The 16,117-nt window shown below is 40.8% G+C and overlaps 1 protein-coding gene across 1 annotated transcript; it reads right to left on the bottom strand.

Annotated features, from left to right (window-relative positions):
* Positions 1-7,388: 7,388 nt before the first annotated feature.
* On the bottom strand, positions 7,389-16,117 carry drd2l (dopamine receptor D2 like; the record flags this gene model as incomplete). Its single annotated transcript, XM_079226995.1, has 7 exons — positions 15,737-16,117; positions 13,961-14,070; positions 12,270-12,406; positions 9,765-9,982; positions 8,619-8,702; positions 8,063-8,417; positions 7,389-7,585 (listed from the first exon to the last, which is right to left on the bottom strand). The coding sequence occupies exons 1-7, from the start codon at positions 16,094-16,096 to the stop codon at positions 7,389-7,391; spliced, it is 1,461 nt and encodes a 486-aa protein (XP_079083121.1). The 5' UTR covers positions 16,097-16,117.

The following is a 16,117-nucleotide window of genomic DNA, read 5'->3' on the forward strand; positions in this document are numbered from 1 at the left end:
GAAACAATGGGTCAAGGCTGCTTTCTAAGGGGACGAGGAAAAATAGCTTACATTAAAAGAATCGCAGACAGTTCCAGAAGTGAGAGAACAGTGCAAAATAGAAAAAATCCTATAAGGACAGGAGCAATGATTTATCTTTTAGGAAAAATGCTGGTAAGATACATGGAGTGCAATATGAAGCCGGGGACTCGTATCAATGGGATCTTGACAGGAGATGAAGCAGGAGGTTGGCAAGGCTTAGTAGACGATGAAATCTTGAGCTAGATCTTTGTAGTTTATTATTGTGACTAAAAAGGATAAAGTACCTTATATGTAATCACTTAAAAAGACGAGAGTAACCAGAAGCACTTGCAGGCCAGTCTGTGCAGACTGAGAACCTCGGAGTGGGTTTATTGTTCTTTTCAGATGCAACAAAGTGACCTCACATATTTGTATTATTTAGGCTCTTTGCTATGTATTTCTGTTTTAAGGTTAAAACACATTGAATAATGTATCCACAGGGATGAATTACCTGTTTGCCCATATCAGATTTTCAGAGGTGCTGAGTGTCGACCAATAATGTGACTGCTTTCACGCCGCTCCTAAAGATACTAGCAATTTTGTCAAATTGGTAAATTGCTGAATTATTTTTGTCTTTTCTGTTTTTTCTGCAGCACACACTTGTTCCGTCTTATTTAGTTGTTGTCAGTTTTCTGTGAAGCACCTTGAATTGCACAAACCTGTATTAAGGTGTCAGCAGTAGATATAGAGTAATAGAGATGTAAAAGGTTGTTATTTAGATGTAACAATGATAAGACTAAAAGTCTAGGTTCGCCAACCTCTTTGATATGAAGTGACGGTTTTAAATGTTCTTGTTAATCAGTGTGCCATATCAAAATTAAGTTGAACATTAAATTGAATTATGGTACCACATCCAAATTTTAATCTTCAAAGGATCTGAAATGTATTCCATCCATTTAGGCAACGTGCCTATCAACGTTTTTAGAGGGCAGGCATTTTTACATGCCCAAAGTCTTTTAATAAAATGGTTAACTATTATGTGTGAGTGTAATGTTTGGTTGTCCACAAACCTTTAGCCATGTAGTGGTGTCACTCATATTACACACATGTTTTAATCATGTTTGGGTTCAGAGATTTGGGAATGTGTCGGCATTAAAGCATTGGACCAACAGCCTGAATTATTACCTTGCTCCTCATCAGCTTTGGGTATCATGAGACCTACCGACCCCTCCTCCAGCGGGCCTCCATCTGACGCTTTCCTCTGCTGAACTTCCTGGGGATTATCAGCACAGGGAAGTGATGAAGGCAGGGCTTTTTGATCTTGGACCTCTGAGGGACCAGAGGGAGAAGAGGAAGTTCCTGAAAGTTCAGGCTCTGGTGTTACTTCATAACAAGATGGAGGCTCTGGGTATACGTTTCCATTCAATGAGGGCTCATAGTGAGGCATGAGTGTGAGGACTGTGGAAGGGACCAGAGACGATACACTCAATACTTCATGACTGGTTGGACTTTGAAAAGATGTTGATGTCCAGTGCTCGAGGGACGGATAGAGTGACGCAACGACTGGCTGCTGTGCATCAGAAGCGCTGCTGCTGCCTGCTTGGACCTGCGAATCCATCCTGCTAGCTGCCATGAAATGCAAAGTCTGTTCAAAGTCAAGGTTCCTGTTCTTTGGCGTGGTAGTGTATAGCTTGTGGGGTCCAATTAGCAGCACATGTGTGCTGGTCTGGATAAGGTCTACTCAATATCAGACATGGCTGAGCTGAGTGGAGGGACACGGACGTGTAAGGAAAAGTCCTGCAAAAGAAACAAAAGCAACAACAAAAAAGAGTTTGGAATAATGTTTCTGTGAGAAACTTTGCTATTATCCTCACATAATATAGAAGAAGTCTTGCAGGGCTTTTTAAGAGTGATTTTTATTACATCTCATTGCTAAAAATGTGAATTGACTCTTTTTTAAGAAAATGTCAGATTGGATCTTGGTAATTAAACTTTGCTAAATTATGAGCCAGAATTCAAAGGATGTACCCAAAAGACTTAGATAACATTCAAATGAAAAGTTTGCTCTGAGAAAAATACTAATGAATACATTTTTCTTTTAAAAAGTAAGTAATGAGGAAATGCAAAATAAGGCCACAAAAAGCATTAAAAAATAAAAGAGTTATGTCACTAAAGCTGTATAGCCTCCATCGATTAATATCTGCAGGAAAGGACATCTTTAAACATGCATTGTTTGTTTAATAGAGGTTACTCTCAGGTTACTCTAAACCTCAAGCACTCTCACCTGAAGTCAGCCGGACAGATTTCAGCTTCATTTGTATGTGTGAGATTATTCATCCGAGTGTGTCTCCTCCACACTTTTTTTGAAACCAGCTTTGTACCACAGTGGGGAAAGGAAATGCATCACAGCCGCACCGTCAGTGACTAGACACCGAAGACGCTCGCAAGCTCTGGAGCATCTTGAATCCAAAGATATGTCATCTGCTACCGGGGGTCCATCATCTTCACATGGCACCGGTTTCTGCAGCTTGTCGCCTCTTCTCTGGCAATTCTACCGCTCACCTCCTCTTCCTCCTCTCTTCAGTTACCACTTAATCCTGTCATTGTGTCACCCCCTTCCTCATCGTCCTCCTTCTTCTTCCAGTCTACTCTTCCTCCCTCTCCAACTTAGTCTTTCTCTTCTGGCCAGAGCAGTCAAGGCTGTAGCAGTCAGGTCAGTAACGGATATGTGCACTCTTGTCATCGGGCGTCTATGAAATATGCATGGGGATAATTGTGTGGTTGGGTCAGAGTTTAACAACAGAGGGTAATGTACACCAAACCAATGAGTTGCTCCCACTCACAAGTACAGATGAACACAATGGAAGCACGGACAGACACACATTCAGTCAAAGAGTTGAGTTTCTCAAAGCTGAAAGAAATGTATCCAATAATCATACTCCTATATGAATAGGTGTAATTGTTGTGTGTGTGTGTGTGTGTGTGTGTGTGTGTGTGTGTGTGTGTGTGTGTGTGTGTGTGTGTGTGTGTGTGTGTGTGTGTGTGTCCAGTCCTCTCAAGGGTATTTTGTTCGTCCTATCACATTACCGTCTCAGACAGTGGGACGTGCTGGCCGCAACAAGGAACCCCGTCATGGTGTTACTCAGCATCTTCGGTTATGCTGCTGAGTTCACTTAAAAGAGACCTGACTGCATCACCTGGTATTCTGCTTCGTCTGCAGCACTGTAAACATGGTGTCAAGCAAACTGGCAAAACAACATTTCCCCAAAAAACAAACAAACTGAAAGTTGTATTTCACAGAGCAAAGATAGAATGTTGAACAAGTGCTATCGGCTCTGTGAGGCTTTTAGCTAAAGCCAAAGGATTGAGATGACCAAAGTCAGTAGGATTCATGCTCAGGGGAACATGAATGTCTGTTAAAAAATGGCATGGCAACACATAGAATATTTGTTTGAGATATTTCAGTCTGGAACTGAGTGTTTGATCGACTAAAGGACAGACATTGCCATCCATAGAGCCATGCAGTAAGAGTAAAATAAAACAATAACAGCAAACACACATTTCAACAACTGAAAACAAATGTGCAAACTACTCTCCTCTTGTGAGATGTCGTCGCTTTCTGTTTTGTAAATGTGTTTTGTGAAATGCTCTGTTTATATTTTCTTGCAGTGACCCATTTCCTGAGCTGCTGTTGTTTTATTTGTATTATTTAGTCAAATGTTGCTTTTTTTGTGCCATAGGGTCAAGTTTGAAAAGTGAAGTATTGCATGCTTGTTGTTTATAACATGAGTGTAGAGTCACACCCTCCCCGCATGCACATGACACTGACTGATTCAATGAATAAATAAATAAAGTGTGCAGGCTTCATTTTCTCCCATATTGGTGTCAGAGTTCTTGTTTACACCAATCAAGCTCACTGGCAATTTGCATCAATCTGAACTTCTCGGATACATCTAGCTCTCAAGCAGCCCCGGCAGCCCTTGAGGTGCAACAGCATTTTCAAATTAAGCTGTGCAGACAGGCTCATCAGTGGGGTTTACTGACAGGAAGCTGAACTTGTATGTCTTTTCCTGTGACAGCTAATCCTTCTGGCACATGAGTGCTTGAATCTTTCATGACTGATGGCTCATGAGGATAATCAATTATTGAATCGTTGAGTAATTGTAGGTTTGCCTCGAAACTTTTCACATATGGTACCTATAAATATCTCTATATGACCTTCATATAGCAGATATCCTTCAATGGCAGATGTTACCATCAGAGAGAACCAGGTAAGAGGTTCCCCTTGTGTCAAGTCTTCATGCTAAGCTAAGCTAAGCGTCTCCTGACCCCAGCTTCATATTTATTGTGACAGTGGAAACAATTTTCTCCTTTCACTCTCTGCAGGAATCTGAATAAGCATATTTCCCCAAATGTAAAACTATTCCTTTACAGGAATTAGTTTGAAACACAAACTGTGTTTTGCCTATTTTAAATTATATTAATAGTATTGATCAGTATTCACAGTATATACCTAGGAGTCAAAGCAAATTTTGCACATTTACCAAATAATCTTTTAAACATTAAAACACAAATTGAGAGAAGACGGCAGTCAATGATGGAATAAAACGGTCAAGAAAATGTGTTTTCAAAAAGTGTGAATCAAATCAATGCAACCCCGAGAGGTCCTTGATCCAGCAAGGCTCAGCCAAAATCCTCAATGTGCTTGATAGTCTGAATACTAACGGCTCAAATATGCACAATACCTGCATACCGTCACACAGTCACTGACTAAAGCTTTCAGTGATGTTTTTTTTACTAACTCTGCCACTTTTCAGTCATTTATATATATACAGGATTTGCAAATTGCTTGTATTTTATCCATTCATTCAAACCTTTATTGAGGTTTCAAAAAGGATTGTGGTTCCTCTCATTTGCAATTATATTGAGAAATACACCGAATGAAACAAATCAAAACAAAAATGGGCACTACTGAGTAAAAACAGTTGCACACTGAAGTGAAGTGGTTTGAGACGATCGTGAGAAGTGAGAGGGTCAATCTTGAGAATGTGTTGAAGATAAGTCCTTGTGTTTGCCGCACACAAAATTGTTCAAGTTCAGACAAGTTTAAAAAAACAAACTGCAGAGACTTTGAAGTATGAGACAGTTACTAGAGCAAGTTTAGGGTCCTGTGGTTCAGTCCACAGATGTTATAAAGCGTGTGCACAATGGTGAGCGTCCGAGGGATCTCTGGAAATGAATCTGAGGGCAGAGTCGAGAGGTTTGAGAGTGGCCGTCGATTATATCCCCATAATGCATGACCTCCTCAACGACACATTTTCTACAATTCAAAGGGAAGTTGGATCTGTTTCTGTACAAAAGGTTGTTGCTGTAGATTTTCAATATAATGTTTAAATGTTAATGATTCATCAATTCAAACAATTCTTTATGTAACTCTTTCAATATTGGTAGCACTCAGTGTGTAGATTGTTAAAATCCATATCCCCTTAGATGTTTGAGTTCACTTGTTTTTTAATCACTTTATAAAACAAAACAAAAAAGTAATATATATTCAAAATAAAACATTTGTATCACTTGCACGCTTTGTTTTTGCCTGCATTAAGACGTAGCTTAAGGTGCTTTTTGAAAAGAAGAAAAGTTGTAGGTTCTCAACAGCAAGCCGTATAGAGTCAGCAAGACAGACTATTGACTTCCGCGTAAAGATGGATATTACAGTCAGTTAAAGAAGAGACAATACTATAAATATAACTTGTAAACAAGACACAGAACTGGATCACCTTTTGTTATTGGTAAAAACTGTGATTAGATATTTTCAGCTTCTTTCAGAGAAGTAATTCTGAAACAATCTACAAATTCTACAAGCTATTGAATGAAATCCAAAATGAGATAGGGTCTGAATAACTAGTGATCAGCTGTATCCAAAGCTTTTAAACAGTCAATGAAAGCAGCAGCCCAATGCATACTTTTGTCCAAACAAGAAACAATAGAATATACAACTCCAGTAGAAGCAGATATGATACTATGCATAGGTCTGAAACCAGATTGGTGGGGGCTAAAAACAGGATGTGTTGCTTTGAGTTGTTAATTCACCACATATTCTAAGGTCTTTGTCAAACAGGAAAGTTTGGATATTGGCCTATAGTTATTGAGATCGCTGACATCTCCTTCCTTGTACAAAGGAATCACATATGCAAACTTCCAGATGCTGGGAATTATACTACTTGAAATGGAAAGATGAAATATCTGTGTAATTTATTCTTGAAGTAATCTTGGCGGAAATGGCACTGCTCCAGGTCTGTGCTGTGTAAAGGTCAGATGACAGAGAGGCTTTCTGGATTGTCACGGAACATATTTGGGCAGAATATCAGAGGAGGCGTGAGGATAGTTAGCTGGTTTACACTTAGACATGTAAACATGTTTATTTATTCTCTTCTACTTATTTTATTTTATTAGAAATACAATGTATACTGAGCATCTGTAGAAAAAAAACTAGTAAAGATCTAAGATTGAACAAATTAAGCATTGAAAGAAAATGTTTATTATTATGGTTTGAACAATGTTTGCCATCTCTTTTCCATTATTATTCTACAATACTTTTTTTCATTTATAGAAAGCTGAAAAATTAACACATTTACTAGGTGAAAGCTTTCTTCGCTGTCAGCTAATTTTGAATGTGCGCTCGATAACTAAATAAATAATTCTGCCTTGATGCAACTTCAGTGGGTTTTCAAAAAGTGTGAATAATGATTGAGCCTTAGGTGTGAGAGGTAAACAAACAAAAAACGTTTGTACTGGACTCCTGGGTCAACAGTTTTTCTTCTTCTCTTTTCCTCGACTTGTTCCAGTCCTCTGAGAAAGCGCATGTGAAGAAATAACGAGATGCTGTTTGTTCAAGATTACCAGAAAATACAACAACTGACACGAATCATGTCTTGGAAAAACAGTCACGTCTCAGAGAGTCTTTCAGTCTGGATGCTGTGGAGACTTCAGTCCTCACACACTCCCCTTACAGTTTATATTTACACAACACAGTGCACGTCTTCTCCATACATATTTCCAGCCTTGCTTGTGTTCTTGTAGCTGTTGTTTACTTGTCACACTTTCTCTTTTTATCATCATGGTCTAGTCGTGTCTTTTCCTGTTTTCATTCTCTCTGAATGCCATGTTCTTTGTCTCCAGCCTTCTCTGAGCTGCTGATAACATTCCACTCGTCTTTAATTCCCCATGAAGCTTGTACCACTTAACGCATCAGTTGCCAATTTATTGCCCCCTCCCTTCCTGCATATCAAAACTGCAAACTACTTATTTTTCTCTCACCTCTGATCTCAAACCAACGTGAGGCTTTATTTTAAAAACCTGACAGTTGAGGCTTCTCATCTCGCCAGCTCTCAGCAGTGCAGGATCTTGATGAAGGCTTTGCGAAACTCGATGTTGAAAGTGGTGTAGATGACAGGGTTGACGGCACTGTTGAGATACCCTAGCCAGGTGACAGCGCTGTACAGTGAGGGCGAGATACAGCAGCTACTGCAGTGGGCTTTCAGCACGTGGGTCAGGAAGAAAGGCAGCCAGCAGATGATGAACACACCTTGGAAACAGAGACAAGAAGAGGATTAGAGGATCAGTTATTGCATGTTTTTTAGCACAAGAAAAAAAAACGGCGACTGTTGCATAAGCATTTCACACAGGACCATGAAATTGCTGAAACCATACAGAACTATATAAGTAGAGAGCTTCATCAATCACGATTGCAGTGTCACATTAATCACAAAACCGATGAGGTTGGCGAGAAAGTACAATTTGAGTGAAAATCCATAAATAATGGTGGCCATAAAAATAAGCGCCATGGATGATTTGTGAGATTAGACAATGTGTGTCTTACTATATATAATTAGTCAAACTGTTTCCCAAATATGCATTCTAATTCCATTTTTACAGAAACAATATTGAAGACACAGATAAAACGAAAAACAAGATGCTCTTGTAATGAGCCCAGCCTGCATGCTGCAATAGAAAGTGATGAAGATGAAGACCTCATCAATAAGTCTGCACCCCCTCCACTCACCGAGCACAATAGCGAGCATCTGTGTCGCCTTCCGCTCCTTCTGCTGCGACAGCCTCCCTCTCACCCTCTCCTTGGTGATCCCCCATCTCTCTCTCCCTGCGCTGCGCTCCCTCCATCCCTCACGCCCCCTCATGCCGTCCTCGAGGGTTGGGGGGCGGGGCATCAGGGTCGATCGGGTCACGGTGGAGGGATGAACCGGGGCAGGTCCAACTGAGATGGCTAAGGAGATCCTGGCCCGTCCCGAGTGGGAGGCGGTTTGGGGAACAGGAGGCGGAGCCAGGCTCTGCTCGGTCTGCGGCAGGAACCGACCCGGCTCCACTTCGAGGGGGTGAACCACCGTCTCCTTCACCAGTGTCTGACACACAGAGAGGGAGGTAAGTGTTTGGGGACAAACAAAAGTGCGAAAGCAGGATTGTATACAAGACAACGAAAGCAATAAAAGCGGGACATTTATGAATGAAAGGAGGGACAACAGGAAGCAAGCCGAGCATCACTGCCGAGGCAACAGACTGTGTGAGAAAGACAGGAAAGTAACAGTGAAGTCAGAGAGACTCACCACTTTCTTGCGCTGCGGGCCAGCGGTGGCGGGCCTCAGGATCAGGGTGCACAACTTCACATCCTCTGGTTGGGTACACTTGCTCTGAAAGGGACGGAGGCAGCATATGAAATGTATTCTTGGGAAAAGCCCAAACGGTACTTCATTTTTGAAGTTCATATTGATATAGATATTTGAACAGCAAAAATAATGAAAAAGTGATATATATATATATATATATATATATATATATATATATATATATATACTTTTAAGAATAAACACATAAACAAACATTTTTGATAAGGGTCCCTTACATTTTTTACTTGCCAAATTAACACCAAAATGGATATTTAACTATATTATAGAAAATAGCTGTGACAATTTTTAAAACAACTAATATAGTGTGTTGTGTTGTATAACTAATACAACTAATATAGTGTTGTTGAGTTGCATTGATCATACATGTAGCACATTTAAAGCAGTTGGAAGAAAAGTCAAGATATCCAGTGTATTAGTGTTCCTGTCCTTACTGACCTAAAAGAACAGAGCTTGTTAGTTTGCTAGTAACAAAAAAAAGTTTATCCTTTTGATGCAACTATTTGAAATATCAAGTTGCATACTGACCCAGTTATTACAAACTAATGTTGCGCAGCCAGACATTATTCAAAACCACAGCACTTTAATTGAAATTCTAGAGGAGGTGCAACAGTTCCAAAAACACCAAATATGTCAAGATATGGAGAAAGATGGATTAGAAATAAAGACGTCAAGATTATTCCTAGGTAATAAAAGGGTGCTGAGTCTTGAGGGTAAATACTTCATTCAGTGTTCTTATAGCTTTAATAAAGAGCTGAAACAAACCGATACATAATATTTGATGTGTCAGGTTTTAAAATGCGGATGATGGATAAAGCAAACACTCAATTAAAAGCAGAATTGGAAACGTTTTAAGTAATATTTTTGCACATGGAAATTATGGACTTTATTTCAACTTTTTTGGTGGTATAATCAATGTTTGTGCAGGCCAGTGGGTCAACATCAATCAATGCCAAAATTTGCTGGAAGAGAAAAGGGAGAACACAGACAAACAGTCTGTAAAATCAATGGCTTATGAATCATCAAAACATTGGTTTTCAGTCAACATCCAAATGTGTGACTCTCTACCTTCCTGTGTCGGTGGCCTTCTCCCGCCTCAGCGGCGCTCTGTGTGTGCAGGCCGTGTCGGTGCGGCGGGCCGGTGCGTCTGCCGCGCTTGCGCAGCACCACGCAGATCTGCGCATACACCAGCAACGTGACAATGAAGGGGACGTAGAAGGAGGCCACAGAAGAGTACACCACGAAGGCCGGATCGGCAAAGTTGCATGTGGTGCCTTCCAGGCTGGCTAATGCACAGGAAAAAGAGGAAATTAACATTGCTCAGAAAACTTCCAGAGACATTATATGATTGTATTGCTCAGTTTTGCTGTGTCTCTTTTGTATCCTTTGTTTATTGTCTAATAAAAAAAAAAAATCTGGGGAATACACTTATTCTCTCTCTGGCCGAGAGTTATCTGTCTGTTATATATTGAGCCAGAAGATGGTTAGCTGAGTTTAGCATAAAGACTGGAAGCCGCCTGGCCAGACTCTGTCCAAAGATGAAAAATAAATTTGTTCCCAGCCAAGAAATTGTTTTTTGTAGGGATTTAACAAAAAAATCTACACTCTGATAAGCTAAGCTAACTGCTCCCTGGCTGTAGCTTCATATTGACTGGAAGTACAATTGGACAACTTAATACTACACTCTGGTTACAGCGTTGGAAAGCACATTGCTATCGCTAGTGTATCGTCAACACTGATACACCAGATTTCAAGTGCACTAAAAAAATGAGAGAAAAGCCTTTTGCTGTTATTGTAATACTTCAGTGGTTATGGGCAGTGGCGGTTCTACATGTAATTACGCCCCGGGCGAGACCCCCTCCGAGTCCGTGATAACTCGGTGTTCTGGATTAAAATCAAGGCAGAGTATACTGAGATCGCCAAAAAAGCTCTGAAACCCTGCCTCTATTTCAACATCCTGTCTTTGTGAAGCAGGTTTTAATGAAGTGACAGAGTGCACATAAAGGTTTAAGTTACGGAGTAGAGTCAGTAGACTGGACATAAACAACACACGTCGGGGCTCGGTCTTTTTCTCCCGTAAACCCGAGATGGGACCGGCTCGTAGCAGAGAAACAAGTTCAGGGCTCCACTAATGCAGCGTAATGGTGAGATGTATCTTTATGCACTTTATAATTGTCTTTATGCCGGTCGCTTTACGTCATATTTATTACGTCATACGTTTCGCCCACACCGTGAAGGCCGGTCCACGAAAATGCGCCCCCTCGCCCCCCTCACACATGATCTGTAGACGGCACTTTCTTAGCAAGCAGGGTCACCTGCAGCTGCAGGGGGCGCCAATTTACCAATTCCCCACACAGTGATATGATAGATTAATATTTTTTTTTTTTAAGTGTTCGTGCGCCCCCCACGTGACATGAAAAAGTGCCCCCCTGGGCAGCTGCCCGGTTCGCCCGTGCCCAAAACCGCCCCTGGTTATGGGAAACTAAGGAGCCGATGATAGACCTGACTGGGCGTGTCTTAGATGCTTTTGCGTTCCTTGAGGCATGTTTTTAATTTATTTCCAGGGTAGAGACGCTTTCAGCCCAGACTCTGGGGTTTAGTTGTTACTCTTTGAGTGCAAACATAGCCGCATGATCTGAATGGAAATCCACACCAAAGTCCCCTTTGAACAGCACAGTGTAATCTATGCTCCGCCTGTTACTGAGTAGAGTAAAATATTTTTTCGCAGTTTAAATCATTCAGTATCTTGCTGTATTTGGACCCACAAATGAAGCTCTCATCTCTCACATAACTTCTTGTTTTCCACTTATTCTCAAATGGTCTTTCAGTTCAAGGCGAGCAGATTCACAGTCCCTCCTCGTAGCTGCCCACATTAAGGCCGAGGTTAGCAGCTGAGCATCTTCACTCCTGCTGCTTTTGTGAGCCAACAAACAAATTGAGGAAAGTGTGTTGCCGCTTGCTCGCAGGGCAGATGTCACCTGTTGTCCCCTTGATGAGAACAACATATGGGAAGATACGTTGTGATACACACTCAGTGTTTTTATCTGTGCTAATGGCTCTTTAAGTATAAAATTGACTGACTCCGTGCATTTTAATCTCTGATGACTGAGTAGACGTATGGAATTTGTTTACTATGTGATCAAGGGTTGAAAAAAAAAATCAGGGACAGATGGATCAGGATATTGGAGAGGCATTGTGCGCATGAGAAAGTGTGAACGCTGCTCTATTAGGGAGTTAAATTACACCTTGGAGAATGATGCCCAGATGATTCAAGAAAACATCCCTGAACAGCTGTGGATTACGAAGGACCCAATCTTCCAAATTAGCATTAATTAAAAGAAGAGACTTAAACCTTAACTTGCAATGGTGGGAAACACAACAAAGGCTCCATTCAAGCAACAACCAGGATATATCCAGAGGCTTTGACCGTCAATGCTGGATCCTGCAACGAGTCTTTCATGGAAGTAAAATGGAAGATCACCAAATCACTTCACAAAAATACTAAATCCTTAGTTTGGTGATGCATGGCTGGGTGGCAGTTACTGGGGGCGGGCTGTCAGATGTAGCTCTTACCGGTGTTGTTGAGTCCAAACAATAAGGGGCAGGAGATTGCAAAAGAGAGAAACCACACCACAGCAATCATCACCGCCACCCTCCTCCTGGAGCTGTATCTGGTGTTGTAGAGCATCGGCATGGCCACCGCTGTGTATCTGCAATAGTACACACACACACACACACACACACACACACACACACACACACACACACACACACATGCATAAGGCACACAGAAAAAACTTTTGCATGCCTCTCACACACTCGCTCTGCATTTGAACACAGTAGTCATTACAGAGTAAACACATGCACTATTAATGCATCTTCAGACTTCATTAGCCCATCAACATGCTCACACATATTTTAAAGTAAACACCAGCACTTGATACAGAACCCAGATAAACTAACGATGGTTTCCCCTCAAACAGACAAAAGTGACCGCTGCCTGTTTGAAACTCACACATAGACACATATTACATATTACATATTTTAGTCACAATAGTACAGAACAATCATGCTCTGTGAGGCTGAACCATGCAGCCTGTGCTTTAGGCTAAATACCCAACTTCAACACACTAACAGGATCACAATGACAATGCTGGAAAGGCTGCTACAGCTACACAATATTTTAAAATATGATCAAGCTTAACTGATTCCAACTAGCTTCATCATATCATCATGTGGAACTGAAGTGCGATGAACAGAGACAGTGGAAGAAACTCACTTCTGTACATTTTGAGAAGAAATACAATTTAAATAGTCAAGTTAAATCATTTAGATCAAAAACAAAGGGACACAAGTTACAATGATGATCAGTGATTGTTTGTTATACGCACAGTCCATTCACGTTTCTGTCATTGCCTTATGAGAGCACATTGTATACAGTAGAAACACTTAATATGATGACCTTATTTGGGTTTGTGCTAATTCTCCAATTACTATCTATCAACTGCAACAGGGGGCAAGACTAAAAAGGGCTCTGACTCCTACACAATTCATCTGAGCACCCTCACATTAAAGTCTTTAGCACTTCAACCTTGTAGTCACTGTTTAATTTTAAATTGGTAGGGCATGAAGCCAGGACAACTTCCTAACTGCAGTGTGTATTTTATCGTCTGCAGCTCTGACAAAGCAATTTGACTCTATCCTTAGTTATTGTATCAAATCACATGCGTCTAAACTGGTTCAGCCTCAATATGCCAGAGCAATTAGGGTGCAGCAGCTGACGGCTTGCCCACTGGGCGTTTGGTCACCTTCAACTAGACCCAGGAAGAGGGCATCAGGTATCACTACTAAATCACCAAACACAGTCTACTTGATCCACACAAAATAAACTCTATAATGACAGCAGAGGACATTGTAAAAGACCCAGTGGACGCCTGTCATTTCCTGCTGAAAGACAAACAGACGTGGGGCTTCTGTCCTGCTGCTCTGTGACAGCTGGATGATGGATGCATCTTTCAAGTTTTGATAAAAGTGCTTTTTTTGGGCCTTTTATTGCACATACGTGTGCATTCTCTTTGTCTGCGCCCAACCATGCACCAATCCCAACCAAGGTTAGAGGAGGATACAAAGTAAAGACAGTACATATTGATTCATTGTCATCTTTGTTATTTTGCTCTTTGTTTGAGATAAAAGTCACAGTGAAAGAAAAGAGAAAGACGCCCGGTAAAGAAAGTAGAATGAAGGATGAAGTTGGCTTCTCCCACCTGTCGATGCTGATGGCGCAGAGGTTGAGGATGCTGGCGGTGCACATCATGACGTCCAAGGTGAGCAGGATGTCACAGTGGATGAGACTGAAGCGCCACTCTCCCACCACCTTCAACAAAACGAAGCGACATTAATGCAATGCAGAACTGGTGGAGCAGTGTTAATATTAACCAGGCTGGTATACTTAGAGGTATTTCACATTTCATAAATCTTTCTTTACTGTCAGTGAGGATGATTTGTTTCTGAACTTTCCCAATTTAACTCTCAACTATTTTGTTTATTTTAAACTCCAATATCACAATAAAAGGGTTACATAAAATGTAATGACGATAGTCTTTGTATTTTGCACTCTGACCTGAAATATTCATAGCCTTTGAGGCATTGTTTGTAATCATGTGAAGACTGATTATTTTTTTATTTAGTTAAGTACGTGAGCTGAAACTTTCAGTGATCATCAGCCTGAAACTGAAACAATTAGTAGTTGTAATTACAACTAGTACTTTATACTCAATAAGGTAATCAACAGGAAATTAACCTACAACATTTTTTATATTATTGCACTTTTTGACTAATTCCTTGTGCAAAAGATTTGCTGATTCCATCTTCTAAAAGCAGATGACTTAATTGTAAACTATTTTTCTTTGGGTTTTGGTCTGTTTGTCGGGGAAAATATTTGCAATCTGAACATGTCCCCTCAGGCGCTACGAAATTGCAGTAGTGTTAGAGCCTATAACGTAGAAATTGCAACCGGATTGGAATCATGCAGGACGTGACATTAATGTTGGAGGTACAGGGAAGATTCATTACCATGCTGGCAGAAAGCCGGCAGCTACCGTATGAAAATGTGACAGGCGGTTTGTTATTGAGTTCAACCTTGCATGTAAGCATATGCCTTCAGACGTAGTGTCAAATGTCAGACATCTTCAGGTTGGCTTGTTTTTCTCACACCTCAGCGTGACATCTTCCTCGTTTGTTTATTTTTTTTTTAGATTTGCTGCTTTTATTTGTCTAATGTGATAAACTGAACATCTTTGGGTTTTTGACTGTTGGTTGGACAAAACAAACACGTTTAATGCCTTGAATGTGATATAAAAAGCATTTTCGACTATTATCTGACATTTTATAGATTCATTGATCTCGGCCTACAACTAACCAATATTTCTCTTCATTAATTAATGATTGTATTTATTGAATGTATTTTCTTAATTATTGATTGATAATTTTGGCAAAAAAAGGTGAAAAATGAAGTCACTTGTTTTAGTGAACAGTCTGGACCATAACTATTCAGTTTACTATCATATATGACAAAGAAAAGACGCAAATCTTCACATTTGAAAACCTGGAACCAGAGAGTGTTTGTCTTTTTTTCTCTGAAACGATGCATCGATTATCAAAAAAGGGGCCAATTATTTGAATTCTATAATTATTTATGAATTAACCGAGATAATCATTTAAAAAATGGAAATAATGACATGCTGTAGCCCTGGTCGGTTACGTAAATATTGTTAAAATATCAAATTCTATTAAAATGCCATATGCAATTAATATCTGTTCTGTAACTGCTGCACTGAAAACCGCTGTGCATGTGTTTTGCATGTGTTGAAATGGAATAATTATTTTTAGAGAAACAAGCACACAATCCACAACATTTGAGGATTGTGTGCTCTGAGGGTGTTCACAAATTAATACACGCACGCACACACACACACACACACACACACACACACACACACACACACACACACACACACACACACACACTCACACACACACACCTCCAAGTAGACGCCCCAGGGCATGACCAGCGTGGCCAGCAGCAGGTCGGACACAGCCAGCGAGACGATGAGGTAGTTGGTGGTGGTCTGCAGAGCGCGCTCTCGCGACACCGCTATGCACACCAGCACGTTACCGAACACCACACAGAAGATCAGGAGCACCAGCAGCACCGCGTAGAAGTTGTACGGAGGAGAGGAGGCTGCCGGAGAGGTGGTGCAGTTGGAGGACGTTAGCGAGGAGGAGGAGAAGGTGGGTAAGGGTGAAGGGTCACGGTCGATGAAGTGGGAGAAATTGTGCTCAATGGAGGAGAGCGGGAAGGAAAGAGGGAAGGTCTCGTCTGACTCGTTGAGCGAATTCATGATCTTACTCCAGTGGACATA

The sequence above is a fragment of the Taurulus bubalis genome, assembly GCF_910589615.1.
Source record: "Taurulus bubalis genome assembly, chromosome: 12".
NCBI lineage: Eukaryota > Metazoa > Chordata > Actinopteri > Perciformes > Cottidae > Taurulus > Taurulus bubalis.